The sequence below is a fragment of the Haplochromis burtoni genome, unplaced genomic scaffold, assembly GCF_018398535.1.
Source record: "Haplochromis burtoni strain Fernald_Lab_line unplaced genomic scaffold, NCSU_Asbu1 Contig_92, whole genome shotgun sequence".
In the NCBI taxonomy this organism is placed as follows: Eukaryota; Metazoa; Chordata; class Actinopteri; order Cichliformes; family Cichlidae; genus Haplochromis; species Haplochromis burtoni.
The window spans coordinates 544,418-563,971 of NW_024582453.1; the positions used below are offsets into that span (position 1 = coordinate 544,418).

Consider the following 19,554-nt stretch of genomic DNA (forward strand, 5'->3'; position numbering starts at 1 on the left):
TCTATCTATCTATCTATCTATCTATCTATCTATCTATCTATCTATCTATCTATCTATCTATCTATCTATCTATCTATCTATCTATCTATCTATCTTCACATTTGTGCATGTTGCAGAGGATCAACTTTGAATCAGACTGGAAGGTGATCACCTTTTTCATTGGAGGAAATGACCTGTGTGAGCACTGCTACAACTCTGTAAGTACTGGCATGTAGTAAGAACTCATAGGTCATTTTTAAAGAGCCAAAACGGTCACCAAAGCCGAAAATGTTATATCTTGGTTTGCAGCTACGTTACTCTACAGAAAATTATGTTCGCAATGTCCGAGAAAGCCTGGATTATCTTCACAAGGAGGTAAAATCATCAGGCAGGCTGTCACATTTATATAGATGCAGTATGTATGCTGGTCCTGGTCAGTGTTAGCATTAGTATTAACTTAGCTAATGTCTGATAGGTGCCTCGGGCTCTGGTGAACTTAGTAGAGCCTCTGCAGATAACACAACTAAGAGAAATGCACAAAGATCCCTCACTTAAATGCCCAACCTGGCTGGTGAAGTGAGTATCACTTTTTTGTATTATGAGATATAAAAAAAATATGTAGGTAATGCATTGCTCAGTTGCTCTTTTTATCGTCCACAGTTATCATTTCATAAATAATCTTAAACTGTTGTGTAACCCCTTGTTATCTTTCCAGGATTATGTGTCCTTGCGTTATTTTGCCAAAGTCCAACTCTGAGGCTCTTCAAATGTTGGAAGACCTGAACAGAAGCTATCAGGTAGAAAAGTCCAGAAAAAGGAAATCTCATTAAAAAAGGAGCCCTAAAGTCAGTCCCCATTGATCGTCATTGTTTTCTCTATATTTCAGCGAGCATTACATGAACTCGTGGAGTCCGGCCGGTATGACAGTCGCTCAGACTTCACTGTGGTTATCCAGCCTTTTTTCAGAGACATCATTTTCCCCAGGCTGCCGGTCAGTAATAAAGCACAGAGCACAGGATTTACGGGTGTTTATCCACAGTTCACCTTATCCAGTATGTAACAACATGGCCCCTGCAGCAGTACACAAGGATTTTGTCGTTATTCCACTATAAAACCACTGGATCAATGGCTTCCACAGAATCTGTTCAAGCAATTCTGTAAATTATTCTGCAGAGCATAAGGTCTAATTTTGATTACCTTAAATCATCAACAAAAGATGTGAAATTTTAAATACTAGCTAACAAGAGAAAGGACTATTGAATTTCTGTAGAAATTCTTGTGAGAAATTGTTTGTGTCACGGCGAGTGGGGTGAGCCGTGTGGAGATAATAAAGGAGGATCCAATCGCAGGCACTTGTAAAGGTGTGAAGGTGGTTTATTGAAAATAAAGTACAAAATAGTAAAACGGCAAACGGGACTGCAGACTATCTAAACTGAGAACAACTAAACTACAAAACACGAACCAGAACACGAACACGAACATGTACACGAACACAAACATGAACGATGATGGACAGCAGGGATAACACACAGATGAAACACGGTGGCTACACAGACGGACCAGCAACTACTACAACAGAAGACCCGACTTAAATACACTCAGAGAAACACAGGGAGATTACACACAGGTGGGGGACACAGCTGGAAGTAATTAACGAGATGAGACAAGGGAAGTAAAACAATACACTCACATGAGAAGCAGACCTTCACAATAAAACAGGAAACACGAAATCACTACACAAAGACACAAACTCAACACTGAGAGGCAGACAGAAAATAACACATGGAACTTAAACTATACATGAGACAACAAATCCTTAACCACGAATAAACAGAAACATACTAAATATACTTGTGATTGATTGATTGATTGATTGACTGATACTATTCCAAAGTTAAAAATCCACCTCTAAAGGTCACTCTATTCTGTCTGGTTTCAGTGGTTTGATTTAATCTGTATAATGATCGTGTCTTTATGTGATCTTTATCATTGTCGAGTGGATTGCTCCTTAGAACAGTTCAGATTGTGTATTTTAAAAGTATATTTCTCAAAATGACAAATTGCTCCCTTAACGATTAAGGTCAATGTTAAATCCTAAGTTCTTACAAAAACAGCTTTATTGACATTAAAAAAAAAAAAAGGAAATACTGCCGATTCTTTCTTTTGTTTCTTTTGTTTGTTTTTGTATTTTGAAAGATCTGCTGGTCCTGATCAGATATCTACACAGTAGTTATATTCTGACCGATGCAAGTAGTCCAAAAATCTTAACATTTACATATTTATTGTGCGTTTTTCTCAGGATGGCCGCCCTGATCGCTCTTTTTTTAGTGCTGACTGCTTCCACGTCAGCCAGAAGGCCCAGACCATGATGGCTCGCTCCCTTTGGAACAACATGGTAAATATATGGCAAACAAAAGGGACTCTTTTTGTAAAACACTTATTCTGACCCGTATATATTTTTGCTATTTGATACTTTTATTACTACAAAAGCAACATAATATGACATGAGTATTTGATTCCGACTAAACATGTGTTTGTCAAGCACCAATAAAGACGTAGTTGCCACACTTCAGCTGTTTCATGTGCTTCTAATTGTGCCACATCAGCAAGGATTTTTTTCTTTCTTTTGACATCTCTGCCTGTGCCACTGAAGAGCCTCAGTGGGATCAGCCATCACAAACAGCAGCACTTATCTTCTTTCGTAAACAAAAAGAGGCTGTTACAGTATTTTGCACACATGCCATTTTGCTGTTGACTGCATTATTAATGACTGTTGGGGATGTTGTTCTGCTTCATGAAAATATTAATAAGTGGGTCACTGCATGGAAAACAACAGTGTTTCACCCCCCACCCAGAATCAGAACATTATATAATAACTGTATTATATCTAATGGAACTAGTACTATGGAAATTTTCTGAATTACAGGCTTTCAAAGTACTTAGTGGTGGGTAAAAACCACTATGTGCTCCCTCAACAATGCCATTATAGCTACTGATGCTATGTGTAAAAGGCAGGAACATTGTAAATATCAGCTGATAAAACTACATTACTAGTATGAGTAGCTGAGCTTATAAAGAATAATATATATTTTCTGTACCCTTGAGACATAAGGATATAAGAATTTATACCGACTAACAAAATTGTATCTGTTAGACGTAATCTTGACTATTTAACAGACTGTTAAACTTCCACTGACTTATTGGTACTGAACATTATCCTAACATGATTATAAACACTATAAAGCTTATTTGCTCTAATCATTATACTTAACATGCTGTGTGCACAAATCACAATTTTTTTTTTTACTCTCAAAGTTGGAGCCACTGGGCAACAAGACTTCTTTACAGGACTTTTCTGTATCCACTGGCCTGAAATGCCCAAGTAAGGTAGGAGACAAGTCAACATGTCTTTGTAAATCCTCGTTGGGAAAATTGCTATTCAAACTTAGCTTAGATTACAAATGTTGTGGTTTCTTTGTCTAGCCTCTAGCCTCTATAGATACGCATCTCTTTGTAATCACTATACATCACATTTAATTTAAGTTCTTTTTATCCCCAGACTTCACCTTATATTCGGGCCTACAACAACAGCAATTACATCTATTCCAGTCCCTCCCCAACACCTCAGCCTAATACAGTGAGTATCTAACTTCCAGGTTTTTAAGGTCTTTATCCAAAAAAGAAAGACATTATCTTTCCTGTGTGTTCTGGTTCTCCCCTGGGGCCTTCTCCTGACAGGACATACCCAAAAACACTCCCCTTGGAGGCTTAAAGGAGGAATGGTCAGTTGCCTGAATGAACTCATATGCCTCCTTTCGATGTGTAGTGGTGTGGACTGAAATAGTAGTAGGCTCTGCTCTGAGCTCTTTTTGAATGACTGAGCTCCTCACCCTGGAAGATCATTTCGACTGCTTGACCTAAAGCTCATCTTTTGGTCAACATACAAAGCTTGTGATTGTCATAAATGCCAGGGCTTGTCTCAAAGCACACATTCAAATTACACACAACATTAAAGCTATAAGATTGTTTAAACCCTAGTAAACAGACTCCCTTTTTTAGGGTTTGAGCTTTTTCAAAGGAGTCATGCACCGGAGTCTGTTGGGTCTCAGAGGAAGCTCAGAACTGCTTAATACTTATCTAGATAACTAAAATAGATGCCAGTAATGAGCAGCCCGAGGGCTTATGATGGTTTGTCTTGTGCCAGGGACTTGGGTTAGACATGTGGATATTTTGGAATTGGTTTCCAGTATTCTCCTTATTTTTTAATTATTTCTATAATTCAGCTAGTATCTCTTATTATTGTTACAAGCTTTATGCACTTTTGTTGTGTATGTGTATTTCCCTCATTTACAAATGCTTGCTTCAAGGCCGAATAAAGCAGTGATTCTCCAGATCTTAGCCCCAATGATAGAAAACCACTAAAATCTAATTAATGTCTGCTTATTTTCTTTGGGTAAGCATTAGATAGAAACCAGTGCAATGCTTGGACAGACTTTCCATTTTTAAAGGTTAAAAGACACAAATATTGTTTTTAAGAAATGTTATTGTACTGATGCTTCACGAAAGCTAAATGTTCTGATTAATGAGGTCTGATTAAAATATTTTTGGTATTTGCAATTCTTTCAGAACTGGGGAAGTGACTTTTCCTGTGTAAATATTGCACCATCTGACACTGTGCCAACTTCAGGTAAGATGGACACCCACATACACACATACACACACACAGGACGTGTCCACTATCATCCACTTAATGCAATCCCAATTCCAAAAAGCTGGATAGATTTTGGAACCAGGGAACTTAAAAGCCAAAAACTTTAAGCTAAAGTACCAAACTTTGCAAGAACTAAAACTATGATAACCTATAAGACTAAAGTAAAATTCAATTTAATTCAATTTTATTTATATAGTGTCAAATCACCATAACAGTTGCCTCAAGGTGCTTTATATTGTATTGTAAAGACCCAACAATAAAAGACCCACTAAAATGTAAGACATAAATGTGTCACTCCATCAACACACACAGCTATCACACATTTGTTGTTTTTGTTCTTAAGATGAATTATTCTTAAATGAAGACATTGATTTGACACAAGTAAAAATATGGTTGATTATATTTATTGTTAGTTAAGAATAAGTTAAGGGAGGATGAACAAAGAAAAGAAAAATGATGAGGAAGGGAGGGGAGAAAGAAAAAAATGGGGAGTGATGGAGAGGTGGTAGGAGAGAAAGGGAGAAGAGGGGAGGTGAAAAGAAAGGGATATAAAGGAGGAAAGAGAAAGGAGGAGAGAAACTCCCAACAATCCCCTCTGAGCAAGCACAAGGCGACAGTGGTTAAGAAAAACTCCCTTTAAAGGAGTGATCAAGTGAAGAAGCAGGAGGGTCCCTCCTCCAGAAAAAACAGAAGCGTTTCTTCTTTTTTTGCCTTCTTCAGCAGGCACTGTTCCTGGAGCTCTTTTTTCTGTAGGATGAGGGTTTTCAGTTCTTTGATTGTTACTGCCATTTCCTCCTCAAGTTTCTTGCATTTTTTCTCCAGTTCTTCTAATTTTGCTTGTTTTTCTTCAGGCTTTTCCTTCAGATCTTTAGATGCCTCCTGTAATAGCTTTGCCTCGTACATGTCTGTATTCCTCTGTTGTACTTTGTTGTACATGTCTTCTAAGTCGTGATTTCTGCTCTGGATTTCTTGAAGCGTACACTGCAGGTCATCATGTGTTTTCTCCAGTTCTTGCTCTTGAACCTGCATTTCATTGTTTTTGCACTTCAGTTTCTTACTAAGTTTTTCGAGCTCTGTGTTTTTCCTGAGCATGCCATTGTTCATGCACTCCAAGTTATTATCAAGTTCCTTGAGCTCTGTGTTCTTTCTCAGCATTTTAATCCATCCTATGCTGCATGCCCGAGCATTGTTTTCTTCAGTTTTTCCTTTTCTCCTTCTAGTAGATAAATTCCCTTCTTTTATATCTACATTTATTTACAAAACAAGTTACCTTTCTATACCTTGTTCATCTGAGAAATGTGCTTTGAACATAAATATTTATACTGGTGAATCGAGTTGAATGCCTGCTATTGACGACAGAATAAAACATCAGTCTGTTAAAAAGTAATTAATACTCTGAGTAGTTTTTGAGAAGAGTACTTTGTACTTTTACTCAAGTATTTTTTAACACCAGTACTTTTACTTGTAATTGAGTACAATTTAACCAATGTAACAATACTTGTACTTAAGTACAAATTTTGAGTACCCTTTCAACCCTTTGAATATCCTAGTCCACAAGCTGAGGCCAGCAGACATTAAGGTGGTGGCAGCACTAGGAGACTCTGTGACAGTAAGTGCAATAACATAATTATTCCCCCTTTTTAAGCAGAAAAACAAACTTTCTGCATCTTTAAACTGCTGTGTGGTATATTTGTTTTCATAGACAGGCACTGGTGCTAAAGCAAAGAACATATTTGAGCTCAATACAAAGTATAAAGGAGTATCATGGAGGTATGATATTTTCCCATTATACAGGATGCTGACTGTTATAAACCAATGTGCTGCTGATTGGCTTTTTTCACGTATATCTTAAAGCATTGGAGGTGATGATACTCTGGACACAGTCACAACACTACCAAGTGAGTTTATGCCACTCGTTGGGCAAAAACCAGTTACTTTATGGGACTGAAATAGCTGTTTCTATGGGGTATCTAAAGTCTTTAGATAATTCTTTCTGTTATATGTATGTCTAATAATCTCTGATTTACTGTTGAAAACATCCAAAAATATAAAGCCTGAAAAGAAATGTTACAGGAATTTGCCTTTTTAAAACAATTTCTGATTTGCTGTTAAAGATTTTGATTTGAAATTGCTATACAACTTAATAATAAAGATTACATGATACCAAACGACATCCAAGTTAAATCATTACCCCACTGTGTACAAGGAGAACGCCACTCTTGCATATTCTCATTACTCATTTATTTGTATTTCCTCAGACATCTTAAGGAAGTTCAACCCCTCTCTGAAAGGCTTTTCCAAAGGTCAGGGGTTATTGCAGAAACACTTCAACATGGCTGAACCTGGAGTTAAGGCATCGTATGTACACCTCAGTGAAACAAACCTTTCACCAACCTTCTTTCATTTTCTGTAACGTGTTAACGGTCTGTGTATTCACTTGTTCACAGAGATATCCCATCACAAGTCCAAGCTCTCATCAAGGCCATAAGAGAAGATACGGTACATGAAAACCGAGTTAGATTTAAAAATGAGTTACATTTAGCAATTTGTTTGTTTTTGATAATCAGTTTTGGTACATGTGCCCCACAGGAGGTGAATTTTGAAAACGACTGGAAACTTGTGACAATATTCATTGGAGGCAATGACCTCTGCAATTACTGCTTTGATCAAGTAAGTGTTCCCCCAAATTACTGCATTGTACACAAACAACAGTTATGGAACAATAACACAACATGTGCTTGACCTCTGTAGAATAATCTATCGCCCAAGAACTACAGCCATAATCTTAAGATCAGCTTGGATATGCTTTACAAAGAGGTAGGTTATATTTAAAATAGTGAACTATACTGTTATCATGAGTTTAACTAAGTTACATTTCTCTCCATGTATCTTTAGGTACCGAGGTTGTTGGTTAATGTCGTGGAGATCATGCAGATAAATCTGTTGAAATCAGTTACGAGGAACACTCTGGGCTGCTCACTAATCCAGAGGTTGGTTTTCTAGTGCGTGTCTTTTCGGACCTTTTCATAGAATGAAACAGGGATTTTACATATGTCATGTAAATCACCTTTTCAAATGTGAACAAATAAATGTTCCTTTGTTTTACAGATGAGATTGTTCGGAGATGATGTTTGCGTCAATTGTATCATTTCGACTGTATTACCATATTTCAATTGGTCAGCTGATAATGTTATTCCTTCTAAGGACAATAAAACACAATAATAAAAGGATTTTTTTCCAGGACCAGCTGTCCCTGTGTTATCAACCCATCAGAAAAGTCTCCAGAGCTTGAGGAGATGAAACGAATCAATCACGAGTACCAGGTCGGGAAGCCGTTTGTTTTAAAATCATTTCAATAACTTCTTTATTTAAAAAAAAATCCTTTCTGTTATATTTCTTTAGTCTGAGCTCCAGTATCTTGTATCTGGAGATCTCTATGACGGAAAAGAAGACTTTGCTGTCGTACTTCAGCCATTTTTACATAATTCCTTCATCCCTAAAATTGGAGTGAGTAACTGAGAAACAAACCAAACACGAATTATCAAATGCACCCATATTGGTACTTTTTTCATTTTTTTCACCAGGAGGGTGAGCCAGATACAAGTTTCTTCTCTGTAGACTGTTTCCACATCAGTGAGCGAGCACATGCTGAGATGGCCATTGGTCTGTGGAATAACATGGTGAGCTGCGGGAAATAATGAACCAAACTGAAGCAGGGTGGTATACTCTATGCAAACTTTTAACTCAGTAAAAAGTATTAACTTCAGGCAAACTTTTTTTTTGGCTTGCCATTTTAAAGATTTCAACTCTTTTTCTTTCTTTCTTACAGTTAGAGCCTATAGGGAGAAAGCAGGCCTACAACAACTTCACATATGACCGCTCCAAAATTCACTGTCCTTCTGAGGTATTTAGGAAGATTTTAGAGAAATTCTACTAATCATGTTGCTACAACTATTTAATAATTAGTTGATTTAATGCCACTTACAATCTATGATTTCAAAAATAGTTTTTTTATTTTAAAAAATACCAAAAAGTATAAAAAAAAGCAAAAAAATATTATAAATATAGGCTGAGGAAACTGAGGCTACAACTTCCACTGATTCACCAAAACTGGACAACTTGGTGTAAACAGCCTGACAGCAATGTCCTTTTTTTTTTTTATAACAACAGTATAATCATCTTCTGATGGCTGTTTCCAGCAGGACAGTGTGCCATGTGACAGAGCTCAAATAATCTCAAGTTGTTTTTTGGTTGTTTTTTTTACCATGATAATGAGTTTACTGTACTCAAATGCCTCTAGTCAGCAGATTTCAATCCAAAAGAACACCTTGGGGATGTGGTGTAATGAGATTTTTTTTTTAACATGGACGTGCAGTCGACAAATTCTGCAGCAACTGTGTGACGCTATCATGCCAATATGGACATGTGAAGATGAATAGGAGAAAATATTTCATCATATGTCAAACGATTTTAAAAATCTAGTGGATTATTCCACAATGTCACCCAAAATTAATTTTTATTTCCAGTGTTTCTCTAAAGTTCAGAAATTCTTACATATAGACAGCTCTTGAGCTTTTAACCATTTTATCTTTCCCATAGGCCAGTCCGTTTATCTTCACAAAGATCAACAGTCTTCCAAGTCCATCAGGAACCACACCTACTCCATTTACAGACTCCACCCACAGTTCCAGCTCTGCGTTAACAGCCCCTGTGCTCAACTGTCCCTCCTCCACCCCTGTGTGGGTGCCTGTCCTTGTGGGAATTGTAGGTTTAGTGGTGGGTTTTGCTGCCTGTTGGATAATTCTGTCTCTCGGTCATCGGCGCAAAAGCAAGGCAGAGAGAAAAGAGCTTGAAATGAAAGGAACAGCTTTTTAATGTTGTCTAAAATCGTGTCAAGAATCAAATCAGTGAGCTGAGATCTGGACAAGACTTCATGATGGAATTTAGGTTTGAAGCCATCTCTCAAATATTTAATTTTACTATTAAAATGTTCTTTAAAAGTGCTAGCAGGTGTGTGAAATGTTTGTAATTACTTTGTATTGCACAGACATTTTGAACTATTCATAATTAAATAAATGTATGAATCCTGACAGTTTGTACATTTCACTCTCATCATACCCATTTTTATTTATTGATGAAATAAAAATGCTACAGTATTTGAGTGCGGTTTGATTCATTTGTTTAAAGCAGAGTTGAATTTAGTGTTTTTAAATCTTCTAGTAGTTTTTTTGTCCAACAAGTGAAGCATTAACTTTGTATAAATATGCAAATATTCTCTAGAGAAGAAATCCCACTGGCTCTGGTGATCCCTCTAACCTTTTCATAGCACCCAGCAGCAATTTGATATTTGTGGTTTGGATTTATATAATGAAGTTGCTCAGCTTATCGGTATTGTCATACTGTTATTCATTATCATGCTACTCTCAGGGTGAACTGGAGTAACTTTGAAGATCACTCATTTCTGGCTGCATCTCAGAAAGCGCTCAATTGGGCAAATTAAGAAAATGTGATGTGACTCCCACCTTACTCATTAATGTCAGTAAGCAAATGTTGCACACATGGAAAACTAAGAAGGTGAACTGGAACATATTGATAATGTGATATGTCTATATCACATAGATAAACATTATTTATTGGATTTGTTTATGGAAATCACATCTTTTTCTTTTCTTTGATGGAATTTTCTCAGTAAAAGACTTGAATAAACTATGATGAAGAGTTTCTCCCAGGGGAAAGTGACTTATTTTCTCTAATCACTTTGGACAGTCCCCTTTCACATCTGAGACAAATATTATGACTTCACACCATGTGCTGAAAGATGCATTAATACAATTTAAGGACAAAAACAGAGAAAAGCGGATAGAAAACATAAACAATCAGACAAAAGTTCAGATTCCTCCACTGCCTTCTCTCTCAGACATCTCGATACCTCCACAGGTTTGCCGCTTTTCATCCTTATCATAGCTCCCCACAATCTCTCCATCTAGCTGTAAACATTTAACTTTAGTAATCACACCATTAAATGGATACGGTCTTATCTATCCGATAGAAAAAAATGCATACAATTAAAGAATAGTAAGTCACCCTATCTTTACTGTATGCAAGGTGTCCCTCAGGGTTAGATTCTAGGCCCCCTGTTATTTTCACTTTAATTAAATGACTTGCCCAATGTGTGCAAAATGTGGACAGAATTATATATGCTGATGATACGGTAATTTTTACACAAGTCAAAACTGCTGATGATGCAGCCCATCAGCTTTCATTGGCATTACATTATTTTAAAAATGGCTGAATGACTCATGCCTGTGCCTTAACGTTAAAAAGACTGTATCAATGTTTTTTAGTTAGTGTATTTACAAAAAGGGAAACAACTATTAGTGTAATGGGTCAGTGCAATATCAGGACAGTCAGGGCATGTGTAATACTGGGGTTTGTGCAATATAATTGATGTGTTTCCTTTACTGTTATCTATATTGTCCTCTGTTGTCCACTCTTCTTGTCATTGTTTGTTCTAATATGATGTGATCACTGTTTTTGTCCTTGTCACATGATCTGTGAATAGTGTCTCTGTATGTTTTTACTAATTTATCTGTAACACCAACCTGCCAGAGAGTCTGCAGATGGAAATGAGCCCAAGCCTATAATCTGGCATATTTACATTTGTTAGAATGTTCATTAATATGTATTGTCCCTCTTTCTAAATAAAAATAAATTAAATTAAATTCTATTAAAATGACCCTCATCCAGATCGCACTGCTTACAGGCATTTTCATAGCATAAAAAGATAGAGCTGGAGTCATTTAGATATCAGGGGAGGTACATTAAGTCTATATACTGTATAATTGAATGCAAAATTTGAACCAGGTGTGTGAATTTCTCCTATATTGGCTCCCTGTTAAATTCAGAGTTAAATTCAAAATCCTGCTCCTCACAACGTCGTGAATCATCAGGCTCCATCTTTGTCTTTCCTGCTTCTTTAGTGCTCACAGTGAAATGAGTGTGTTCAGTTGTACGCCTGAAAGGGCGAGCATTCAACTGAGTTAAAGGAGTCTAACCATAGTAAAAGTATTTCCTTTGCAAACCCAGCATTTCATAAAGCTTTTGTATCAATATGTTTAAGTTCACAGGGTTGTTGGATTTGTAAATATATTCTGGCATATAAAAGATAAACATAAAGTAACAATAAAAATGCCCTGCAAAATGCTACCTATCATTAGCACAACGTCACTACCTGTAGCTTGTGCAGTATAAAATAACATTATTAAACTTTTAATTTAATTATGCTAAATGTATATGGTGCATTTGAAATTGTGAAGTAGTTGATGACTGATTCAATTTCAATTGATTTCAATTATATTAGTTCAATAAGGATAAGGTTTATATGTACATGTGTATATGTGGCGGATTTTAATCTAAAAAAGGGGAGGGTAGGTAGGCCTCCCAGCACTCCTGTCTACTTTCTTCATCTCTGTATCCCATTTTTCTTCCCCCTTTTTTCTTTTCCTAACCTCTTCATTTAAATACTTTTTAAGACTCTGAGTCAAGTGCTTGTACTGCATTACTGGACTGTTCTGAACGTCTTAAATCCCCTTATTAATGAAGCAAACAGCGAAGTGAAGCTTTACAAAAGTAAAGACTTAACAAATGAGTTGGGGCAAACTAAACTGAATGAAAAACAAAAACAAAAACAAACAACACCCCCCCCCAGAATAAATAAACTAATAAAAAATCGAAAGCTATAATACCTCTGTTCGTCGATACTGTGTCTTGATAATGCACTCTTGCCTTATTTTATATCCATAGCTTCCGTACTTTTGTATATTTAAGTGTGATTTTACTTGAGTGAGCTTGTCCACTCATCGAGCCTACAAGTCATCACTCAGGGCCAGTGTTGTCCATTAACCTGCCTGTGTGAGCATCAGAAACATGGCGGAAAGCGAGTTGAACGTTGACAGCCTCATCTCTAGATTACTGGAAGGTAGGTTAGCATTTGTGATCTAGCGTCTTTATGTAAATTTATTTGGGGAGGAGAAAAAGGCTATCTGGAGGTTCTTGTTTGTAACCAGGAACTTCACGACATGTTTCGAAAGCATTTCGCCATCGCATCCTTAGCTGTCTGTTTTTCATCGGCATCAAGCCTTAAGCTAACCGCCGCGTTAAAAAGCTACGGTAAACGTTCGACCCAAATAGTGTGGCATCACTCTATCTGTTCGTTATTGCTGGTTAATGCTAGTTTTGAGATTGTGTGGAAAATAAGAGTGATGTCAAATTGGCTTGCTGTTGCCCGATAGGGATAGTGAAAGCTAATTAAATTAAGTAGTCATATAAGTTGAGGGTTTAACAGCACCTCTTTTGTTGTAGTGGGTGCTGGTTAATATTTTTCTTATGTTGGGGAACGGGAAGAACTGTGAAATTTTATGGTTTCTTAGTAACACTAATTGTTCTCGTTCCCAAGGCAGGTAACTAAGTCGGCTACCTCTGCGGACACACCCCCTTTACGTAGCGGATCACTAAAGCCTGCACGGCTAATGAGCCTTTGCTAATTTAAACAGTAAACCAGTGTATTCCCTAGGCTGTACCTGGGGTGGGAATCAACTCAGTCCACTAGTACTGTTCTGAGGTATTAGTATTTCCCACGGTTCCTTGATACTTTTAAATAAAGCAATTCCATAACATTTAAGAAAACGAGAATCTTGAGTTATTAGTTGCTGTACAATGCATAATTTAAGAGCTAAAATAAATGAAATGTATCAATAAAAATGACGTATTCGATTGATTAAAAAAAGTGTATTAAATGAAAACAAAATAAACAAAACTTAAAATTTAATTGTATTTTTGGTCCAATTTCTAAAAGCTGAAAAAAACCTGCGTATGATACCCAGAATTATAAAGTAGTTTAAATAAACCCCACATCCATCAGTGTAAGTAAAAGTGAAGTGAACTTCTTTTACCTTTCACCTTAATCTTTTCATTTGCTCATAACAATTCAGTATTATTTTTGTTGTTGCTTGCCTGAAACCAAATAAAGAATGGTATACGGAAAACAATAAATAATATCTGGTTAAACATCCTGCTTATTGGCAGATGCACTTTGTGGTTATGGAAAAACCAATGATATGCAAAATCATTGTTACTGTCGTTACACTTCAAAATTTATTAAATCCTTCAATTCCATCTACTTTAATGCATGTCATGAACTAATTTTGGATGTATTTGTTCTGCACATACTGAAATTTGTGCATTTAACATCTGCAGGAAGAATGATAGTATTTAACATTACTAGAACTCCACTGTAATTAAAAATCAGCATCATGCTAATTTATTACAAATCTTTATTGTTTTTATCATTATGGGTTTAATGTGCAACTTGTACCTACTGTCAGTTTTTCAATAACATTTGTGAGTAAGCTTTCAGCTTTGGCTAGCGCTACCACATTTCTAAACAACCTTGGTTTTTTTTCTTCATACATTAATCTGCCCTCTAGACTAGACCGCCTGCGCTCACTCACTCATAAACTTCCAACTGAGCCAACAAGCTGTTCATTCCTGATCTTGCCAGTTCATAACAACCCATGTTGACTGGAGTAAATAGCATGTTTGGCCAGTAGCAAAGCAAAACTCGGTGATCAGATTTCTTTAATCTGTGGTGCAAATGTAAATAAAAGACAAAACTTGTGACTTGAACATACTATTTTTTTTAATTAATAGTTTTGTTTAATATAAATGTTTTGGGAATTGGTGATATGAATGAAATGTTTTTCTTTTTCTGTTTTAATCACAATAATGATATGTGTGTTACTTTTTACCTTGTAGTGCGAGGATGCCGTCCAGGGAAGATCGTACAGATGACAGAGGCTGAGGTGCGGGGGCTCTGCATCAAGTCCAGAGAGATTTTCCTCAGTCAGCCAATTCTTCTTGAACTTGAGGCTCCACTCAAAATCTGTGGTGAGAACCCACCTATATCCCCAGAGGGCATTTATATACATTGTTTTTATTTGTTCACTACATTTACAATGCTTATGGGTTGAATTGAGCAAAAATCCACTTGGATTTGTCTTATATGTTTTAAGTCCCTTCACAGCAAGACAGTCCACCCCACAATGCTGTTATTTTTGCTCCAGGTTAACCATATTTAGATTCACAGTAGTTCACTGTAGCACAGAAACTGCATTAGTGAAGATTATGAATAACTGCCTTATGGCCTCTGACACTGCACTTACCTGTGTGCTTGTCCTGCTTGATCTCAGTGCAGCATTTGATAAAGTTGAGCTTAATATTTTACTACACATTTTATAAATATGTTTATAAATATGCCATTCTTTTTCAAATATATCTGTATAATCACATGAGATCAATAAACTGTAGGTAAAAATTTTAATTTCAGGTGATATCCATGGGCAGTACACAGACTTGTTAAGGCTATTCGAGTATGGAGGTTTTCCGCCAGAGGCCAACTATCTGTTCCTGGGAGATTACGTGGATAGAGGGAAGCAGTCATTAGAGACCATTTGCCTTCTTCTCGCTTACAAGATCAAATATCCAGAAAACTTCTTCTTGCTCAGAGGGAACCACGAGTGTGCCTCCATCAATCGCATCTACGGCTTCTATGACGAATGTAAGTTGAAAAATCAGTGCTTGCCTGCATCTGAATACTGTTAGATTTAAATTCTGTTAATTTAACTTGATGGTTACAGTTTCATAGATGTAAAGATTAGCTGCTTCTGTGGTTTGTATCGATACAAACTGAAGAACTATTTTCCTTTCTCTTTCTGTTATTCAATGGAAATAAGCACTATGGCAATAAATTATGTGTAAAAGACAAAAACGTTTGATCAGCATTGGATTTAATCCTTAATATTCTCTAGTGCTTACTGCACTAGAGAATACAACTCATGATTATTAAAGTAATCTGATAATGATTAAACTTCAAAACATATATTGAATTTTCTGAAAGCTAAAAATGTGAAAAGTGAACATTTCTGGTTGTGAGATAACGGAGGTTTTCATGGATGTAAAATAACACACCTGAATTGGAAATTGTTTTTGGTTAAATTTTCCTCAGGCAAACGCAGGTTCAACATAAAGCTCTGGAAGACATTCACAGACTGTTTTAACTGTCTGCCCATTGCTGCGATTATTGATGAGAAGATTTTCTGCTGTCACGGAGGTTTGTGAAACATCTGTTATGTGGGAGGTAACAAAGTACGGCTGAATAATTTGTCTCCGTGAATTAAAAGTGTGCCTCTAAATAGGCAGTGAGTGATCATTTAGAATTACTCCATTTATCAGTCTTAGATATTTGAATGCATTTGAGGGCTCAGCTAGTAATATATCTTGTTACTATTGCATTAACTTAACATATTTTACTAACTACAGTAAATACTTGGTAATTCATGACATTAGTCAACTTTGTTTTTGTCATGTCTAAATTTTTTACTGATGCATGTAGTAAATACTGTCCTCTTTTGCTCAGGACTGTCACCTGATCTGCAGTCCATGGAACAAATCCGACGTATTATGAGACCCACTGATGTCCCAGACACAGGTCTGTGTTTAAGTTAATAGATTCATGAAGATCATCATATATACAGTATCTGTAGTCATTTCCCACTTTGTAAAATTATGAATACATTGCCACCTACTGCTTTAGCATGTAGACTGTATATAAAGGATGGACATAGCTTTGAGGTTTAAAGAGTAAAGCCATTGTCATAGTGCCTTAAGCCCCATCCAGATATGAAACGATTTGCTCATGGTGCCTTGCTTTGTAGCTGACAGATGCTCATTACAGGACATTTTAGGCTCTGGTTGTCTAGGTAACTCTCTTATGTTTTTACCACCCCCTTATGTCAGTCAGCACTTTCTTTGTTCCCACTCAGAGCTGTTTAGATCACTCACCTCAGAGATGAGGAAAAATGTAACTCAGGAGTGGTCCACTTCATGTCCTTAACAGTTTTTTCATCTGTTGTCATTTGAAGCATCTGGCTGTTAATGACATTCCTGGATCTTTGCTTTCCATATCGCTGTTAGTTGTTCCATTTTGAACCCCCATTTAGACTGATTTTTTACAATGGCCAGTCAGGGTGACCATACCCATCACTTCTGGTAATTCCATCACATAGCCACGCCCATTTATGGTCACTGTCATGGTACACGTAGCTACCGCCACATCAGCACTGACATATGAGAGGACAAGTCAAAACCAGAAATTTTAAAACCATTTTTTTTTCCTTTTTTTACAAAAAGTGTCTTATTCCAGCTTCAGCAGCTGGAGGGCTGTGCTGCTCAAATCGACTAGTAATGTCAATTTGAGGTCGACTTTGCTGGATGGTACCATAAACACTTTTGTGATGAGGTTATGGTCTTGCTGACTAGTTTCAGTTATGTACGGTTTAGGGTGAGCCTGACTTGTGATTGACAAGTCTCTACTGTATCAGTGCATGGTGACAAGTTTGGATTTAAAACACCAAGATGTCGCTCAGAAACAAGTCTTCACAACAGTTTCACTAACCAACAGGTGAAATGTCAGTTTTTTAAACATACAATTACATGTAGAAGTTTACAAAAATAGGCACTTGTCGGTGGGTAACTGCTCAACTCGACTGCACTGCTGACCTAAATGTGCCACATTCCAGGCTTGCTGTGCGACCTGCTGTGGTCTGATCCAGACAAAGATGTCCAGGGCTGGGGTGAAAATGATCGGGGCGTCTCCTTCACCTTTGGGGCTGATGTGGTCAGCAAGTTCCTCAACCGCCACGACTTGGACCTCATCTGTCGAGCACATCAGGTAACACTCAAGCTACTTGATGACATACAACTGTTTTAAAATGGCTCAGCTGATAATTAAACTTCCATTTGTTAATGAAAACAAGTTTGGTCAGTTTTAATTGAATTAAATCATTTTTATTTATTACAGCTCGAAAGTGAAAACAGAGCTGATCATTTTGTATGCAAAACATGTTCCCTAAATATTCTTGAATGACTTACAACCACCAAGTAGAAAATATTTTTGGCTTACTGAGTGGAACATTAAGCTACCAAAACAATCTTTAAAAAAAACAAGCCTTAAAAATAACTGAATTGATTACCAAAATAGGTGCCAGTTAATTTTCAGTCAGTCATCTTGTATTAATCCTGCCACACCACAGGTTGTTGAGGACGGTTATGAGTTCTTTGCAAAGCGGCAGCTGGTGACCCTGTTTTCTGCTCCCAATTACTGTGGGGAGTTTGACAATGCAGGCGGCATGATGAGCGTGGACGAATCGCTCATGTGTTCTTTTCAGGTAGAGCGTGTTAATTTTGATGGCACATTAAATCTCCCTTAAATCCTCTGTAGGCTTATGTCAACACTGCTATCTGTTCTTTTCAGATCCTGAAGCCGTCAGAGAAAAAAGCTAAGTATCAGTATGGAGGGGTGAATTCAGGACGCCCGGTCACCCCACCTCGTACCACTCAGGCACCTAAAAAGAGGTGAGCAGCTGGCCCCGACTCTCCTGCTCCTCCTCTGGCTGGGCTTTGGCCCACATCCCTGCAGGCTGCCTCAAACACTCCAGCCTTCTCAGTCAGTTTATTCATGTGTAAATAAAAACTCAAAGAGAGGGTTTTTTGTTTTGCTTGTTCTGTGGGTATTTTTATGAATATGTGAGTGATTTTTCTTTTTTAATGCTACAGTATGTATTTACTCAGCTCATTCAGGAATATTAACACCAACCTTTTTTCGAAATGGGCGAGATGCTTCTTTGCCTTCAGATTAAAAAAAAAAAAATCGTGGTTTTGTAAATGCATGCACGCTTGTGTGATTGAGATGAGCTCTTTGTTTAAGCAATGTGTAAAATCAGCACTCTCCCAGCCTACAGGTCCAAATAATTCCAGTCTCATCTCGATTCCCACTGTGTTATCTCAAGTATTACACTGGTTAAATCGTTAAACATTTTGGGAAATATGCTCCTTTGTGTTCCTGCAAAATATCAGGTAAGACTTCTCACCTGTTAAATATGGCTTTCATAGCTTAGCACAAGGGCCTGAAATCACTCTTCAGACTTCCCAGTATAAAACTTAAATTGACAGATCTCTTGTTAAGGACACATTGCATCTCAATACTTGTCACGCTTTCAAAAGTATGGATGTGCTCTCAAGGAATGGCTGTTTGTTGCATTAGTGCATTTCCCACCATCACGGGTGTTAGTTTGCAAAACAGATGTGCCATGAGCACAGATCCATTAATTAAGACACAAATTGTTGTGCTTCCAGTCTGAAAGTGCAAAAGACTCTGGGGACACTCAGGACTAACAATTTTAAGTTTTCCTAATTGATACTTTGAGGCTTTAGTTGTGTTCGGGGTGTTGGTTTGGTTTAGGCAGCAAAAATATTTGGTTAGATTTAGGAAAAGATCATGGGTTGGGTTTAAACAGGTGTAAATGGTCTATATTTATATAGCGCTTTACTAGTCCCTAAGGACCCCAAAGCGCTTTACACATCCAGTCATCCACCCATTCACACACTGGTGATGGCAAGCTACATTGTAGCCACAGCCACCCCGGGGCGCACTGACAGAGGCGAGGCTGCCGGACACTGGCGCCACCGGGCCCTCTGACCACCACCAGTAGGCAACGGGTGAAGTGTCTTGCCCAAGGACACAACGATCGAGACTGTCCAAGCCGGGGCTCGAACCGGCAACCTTCCAATTACAAGGCGAACTCCCAACTCTTGAGCCACGATCGCCCCAAATGTTGTAGCAAATGTTTTAAAGCAGCACATGTGGGCACAAGAGGTACTTCCAACTGAAGTGCATTAAATTCAGTGCTGGGGTAAGTGTCAACAAAAAGGACAATTTGTGTTCACAATTAGTCGTTTGTCTACTCCTT

At 37.4% G+C, this 19,554-nt stretch overlaps 2 protein-coding genes across 2 annotated transcripts in view; both read left to right on the forward strand.

Moving 5' to 3' along the window:
• Nucleotides 1-9,802, forward strand: part of LOC102307146 (phospholipase B1, membrane-associated) — a 17,317-nt gene extending 7,515 nt beyond the window's left edge. The window contains exons 21-42 of the mRNA XM_042222712.1: nt 117-197; nt 289-354; nt 455-555; nt 695-776; nt 866-970; nt 2,279-2,374; nt 3,295-3,366; nt 3,539-3,616; nt 4,606-4,666; nt 6,241-6,299; nt 6,393-6,460; nt 6,545-6,588; nt 6,949-7,048; nt 7,138-7,189; nt 7,280-7,360; nt 7,442-7,507; nt 7,586-7,680; nt 7,932-8,013; nt 8,093-8,197; nt 8,275-8,370; nt 8,520-8,594; nt 9,290-9,802. Of these exons, the coding sequence (XP_042078646.1) occupies nt 117-197; nt 289-354; nt 455-555; nt 695-776; nt 866-970; nt 2,279-2,374; nt 3,295-3,366; nt 3,539-3,616; nt 4,606-4,666; nt 6,241-6,299; nt 6,393-6,460; nt 6,545-6,588; nt 6,949-7,048; nt 7,138-7,189; nt 7,280-7,360; nt 7,442-7,507; nt 7,586-7,680; nt 7,932-8,013; nt 8,093-8,197; nt 8,275-8,370; nt 8,520-8,594; nt 9,290-9,565 (1,941 nt within the window). The 3' untranslated portion in view covers nt 9,566-9,802. The remainder of the gene's footprint in view (nt 1-116; nt 198-288; nt 355-454; nt 556-694; nt 777-865; nt 971-2,278; nt 2,375-3,294; nt 3,367-3,538; nt 3,617-4,605; nt 4,667-6,240; nt 6,300-6,392; nt 6,461-6,544; nt 6,589-6,948; nt 7,049-7,137; nt 7,190-7,279; nt 7,361-7,441; nt 7,508-7,585; nt 7,681-7,931; nt 8,014-8,092; nt 8,198-8,274; nt 8,371-8,519; nt 8,595-9,289) is intronic.
• A 2,601-nt stretch (nt 9,803-12,403) lies between these two features.
• Nucleotides 12,404-18,394, forward strand: LOC102299915 (serine/threonine-protein phosphatase PP1-beta catalytic subunit). Its single transcript, XM_005935395.2, has 8 exons — nt 12,404-12,668; nt 14,504-14,635; nt 15,075-15,305; nt 15,753-15,857; nt 16,164-16,235; nt 17,326-17,477; nt 17,839-17,973; nt 18,060-18,394. Exons 1-8 carry the CDS (start codon nt 12,617-12,619, stop codon nt 18,162-18,164), a joined length of 984 nt encoding a protein of 327 aa, XP_005935457.1. The 5' UTR covers nt 12,404-12,616; the 3' UTR covers nt 18,165-18,394.
• Nucleotides 18,395-19,554: the final 1,160 nt, after the last annotated feature.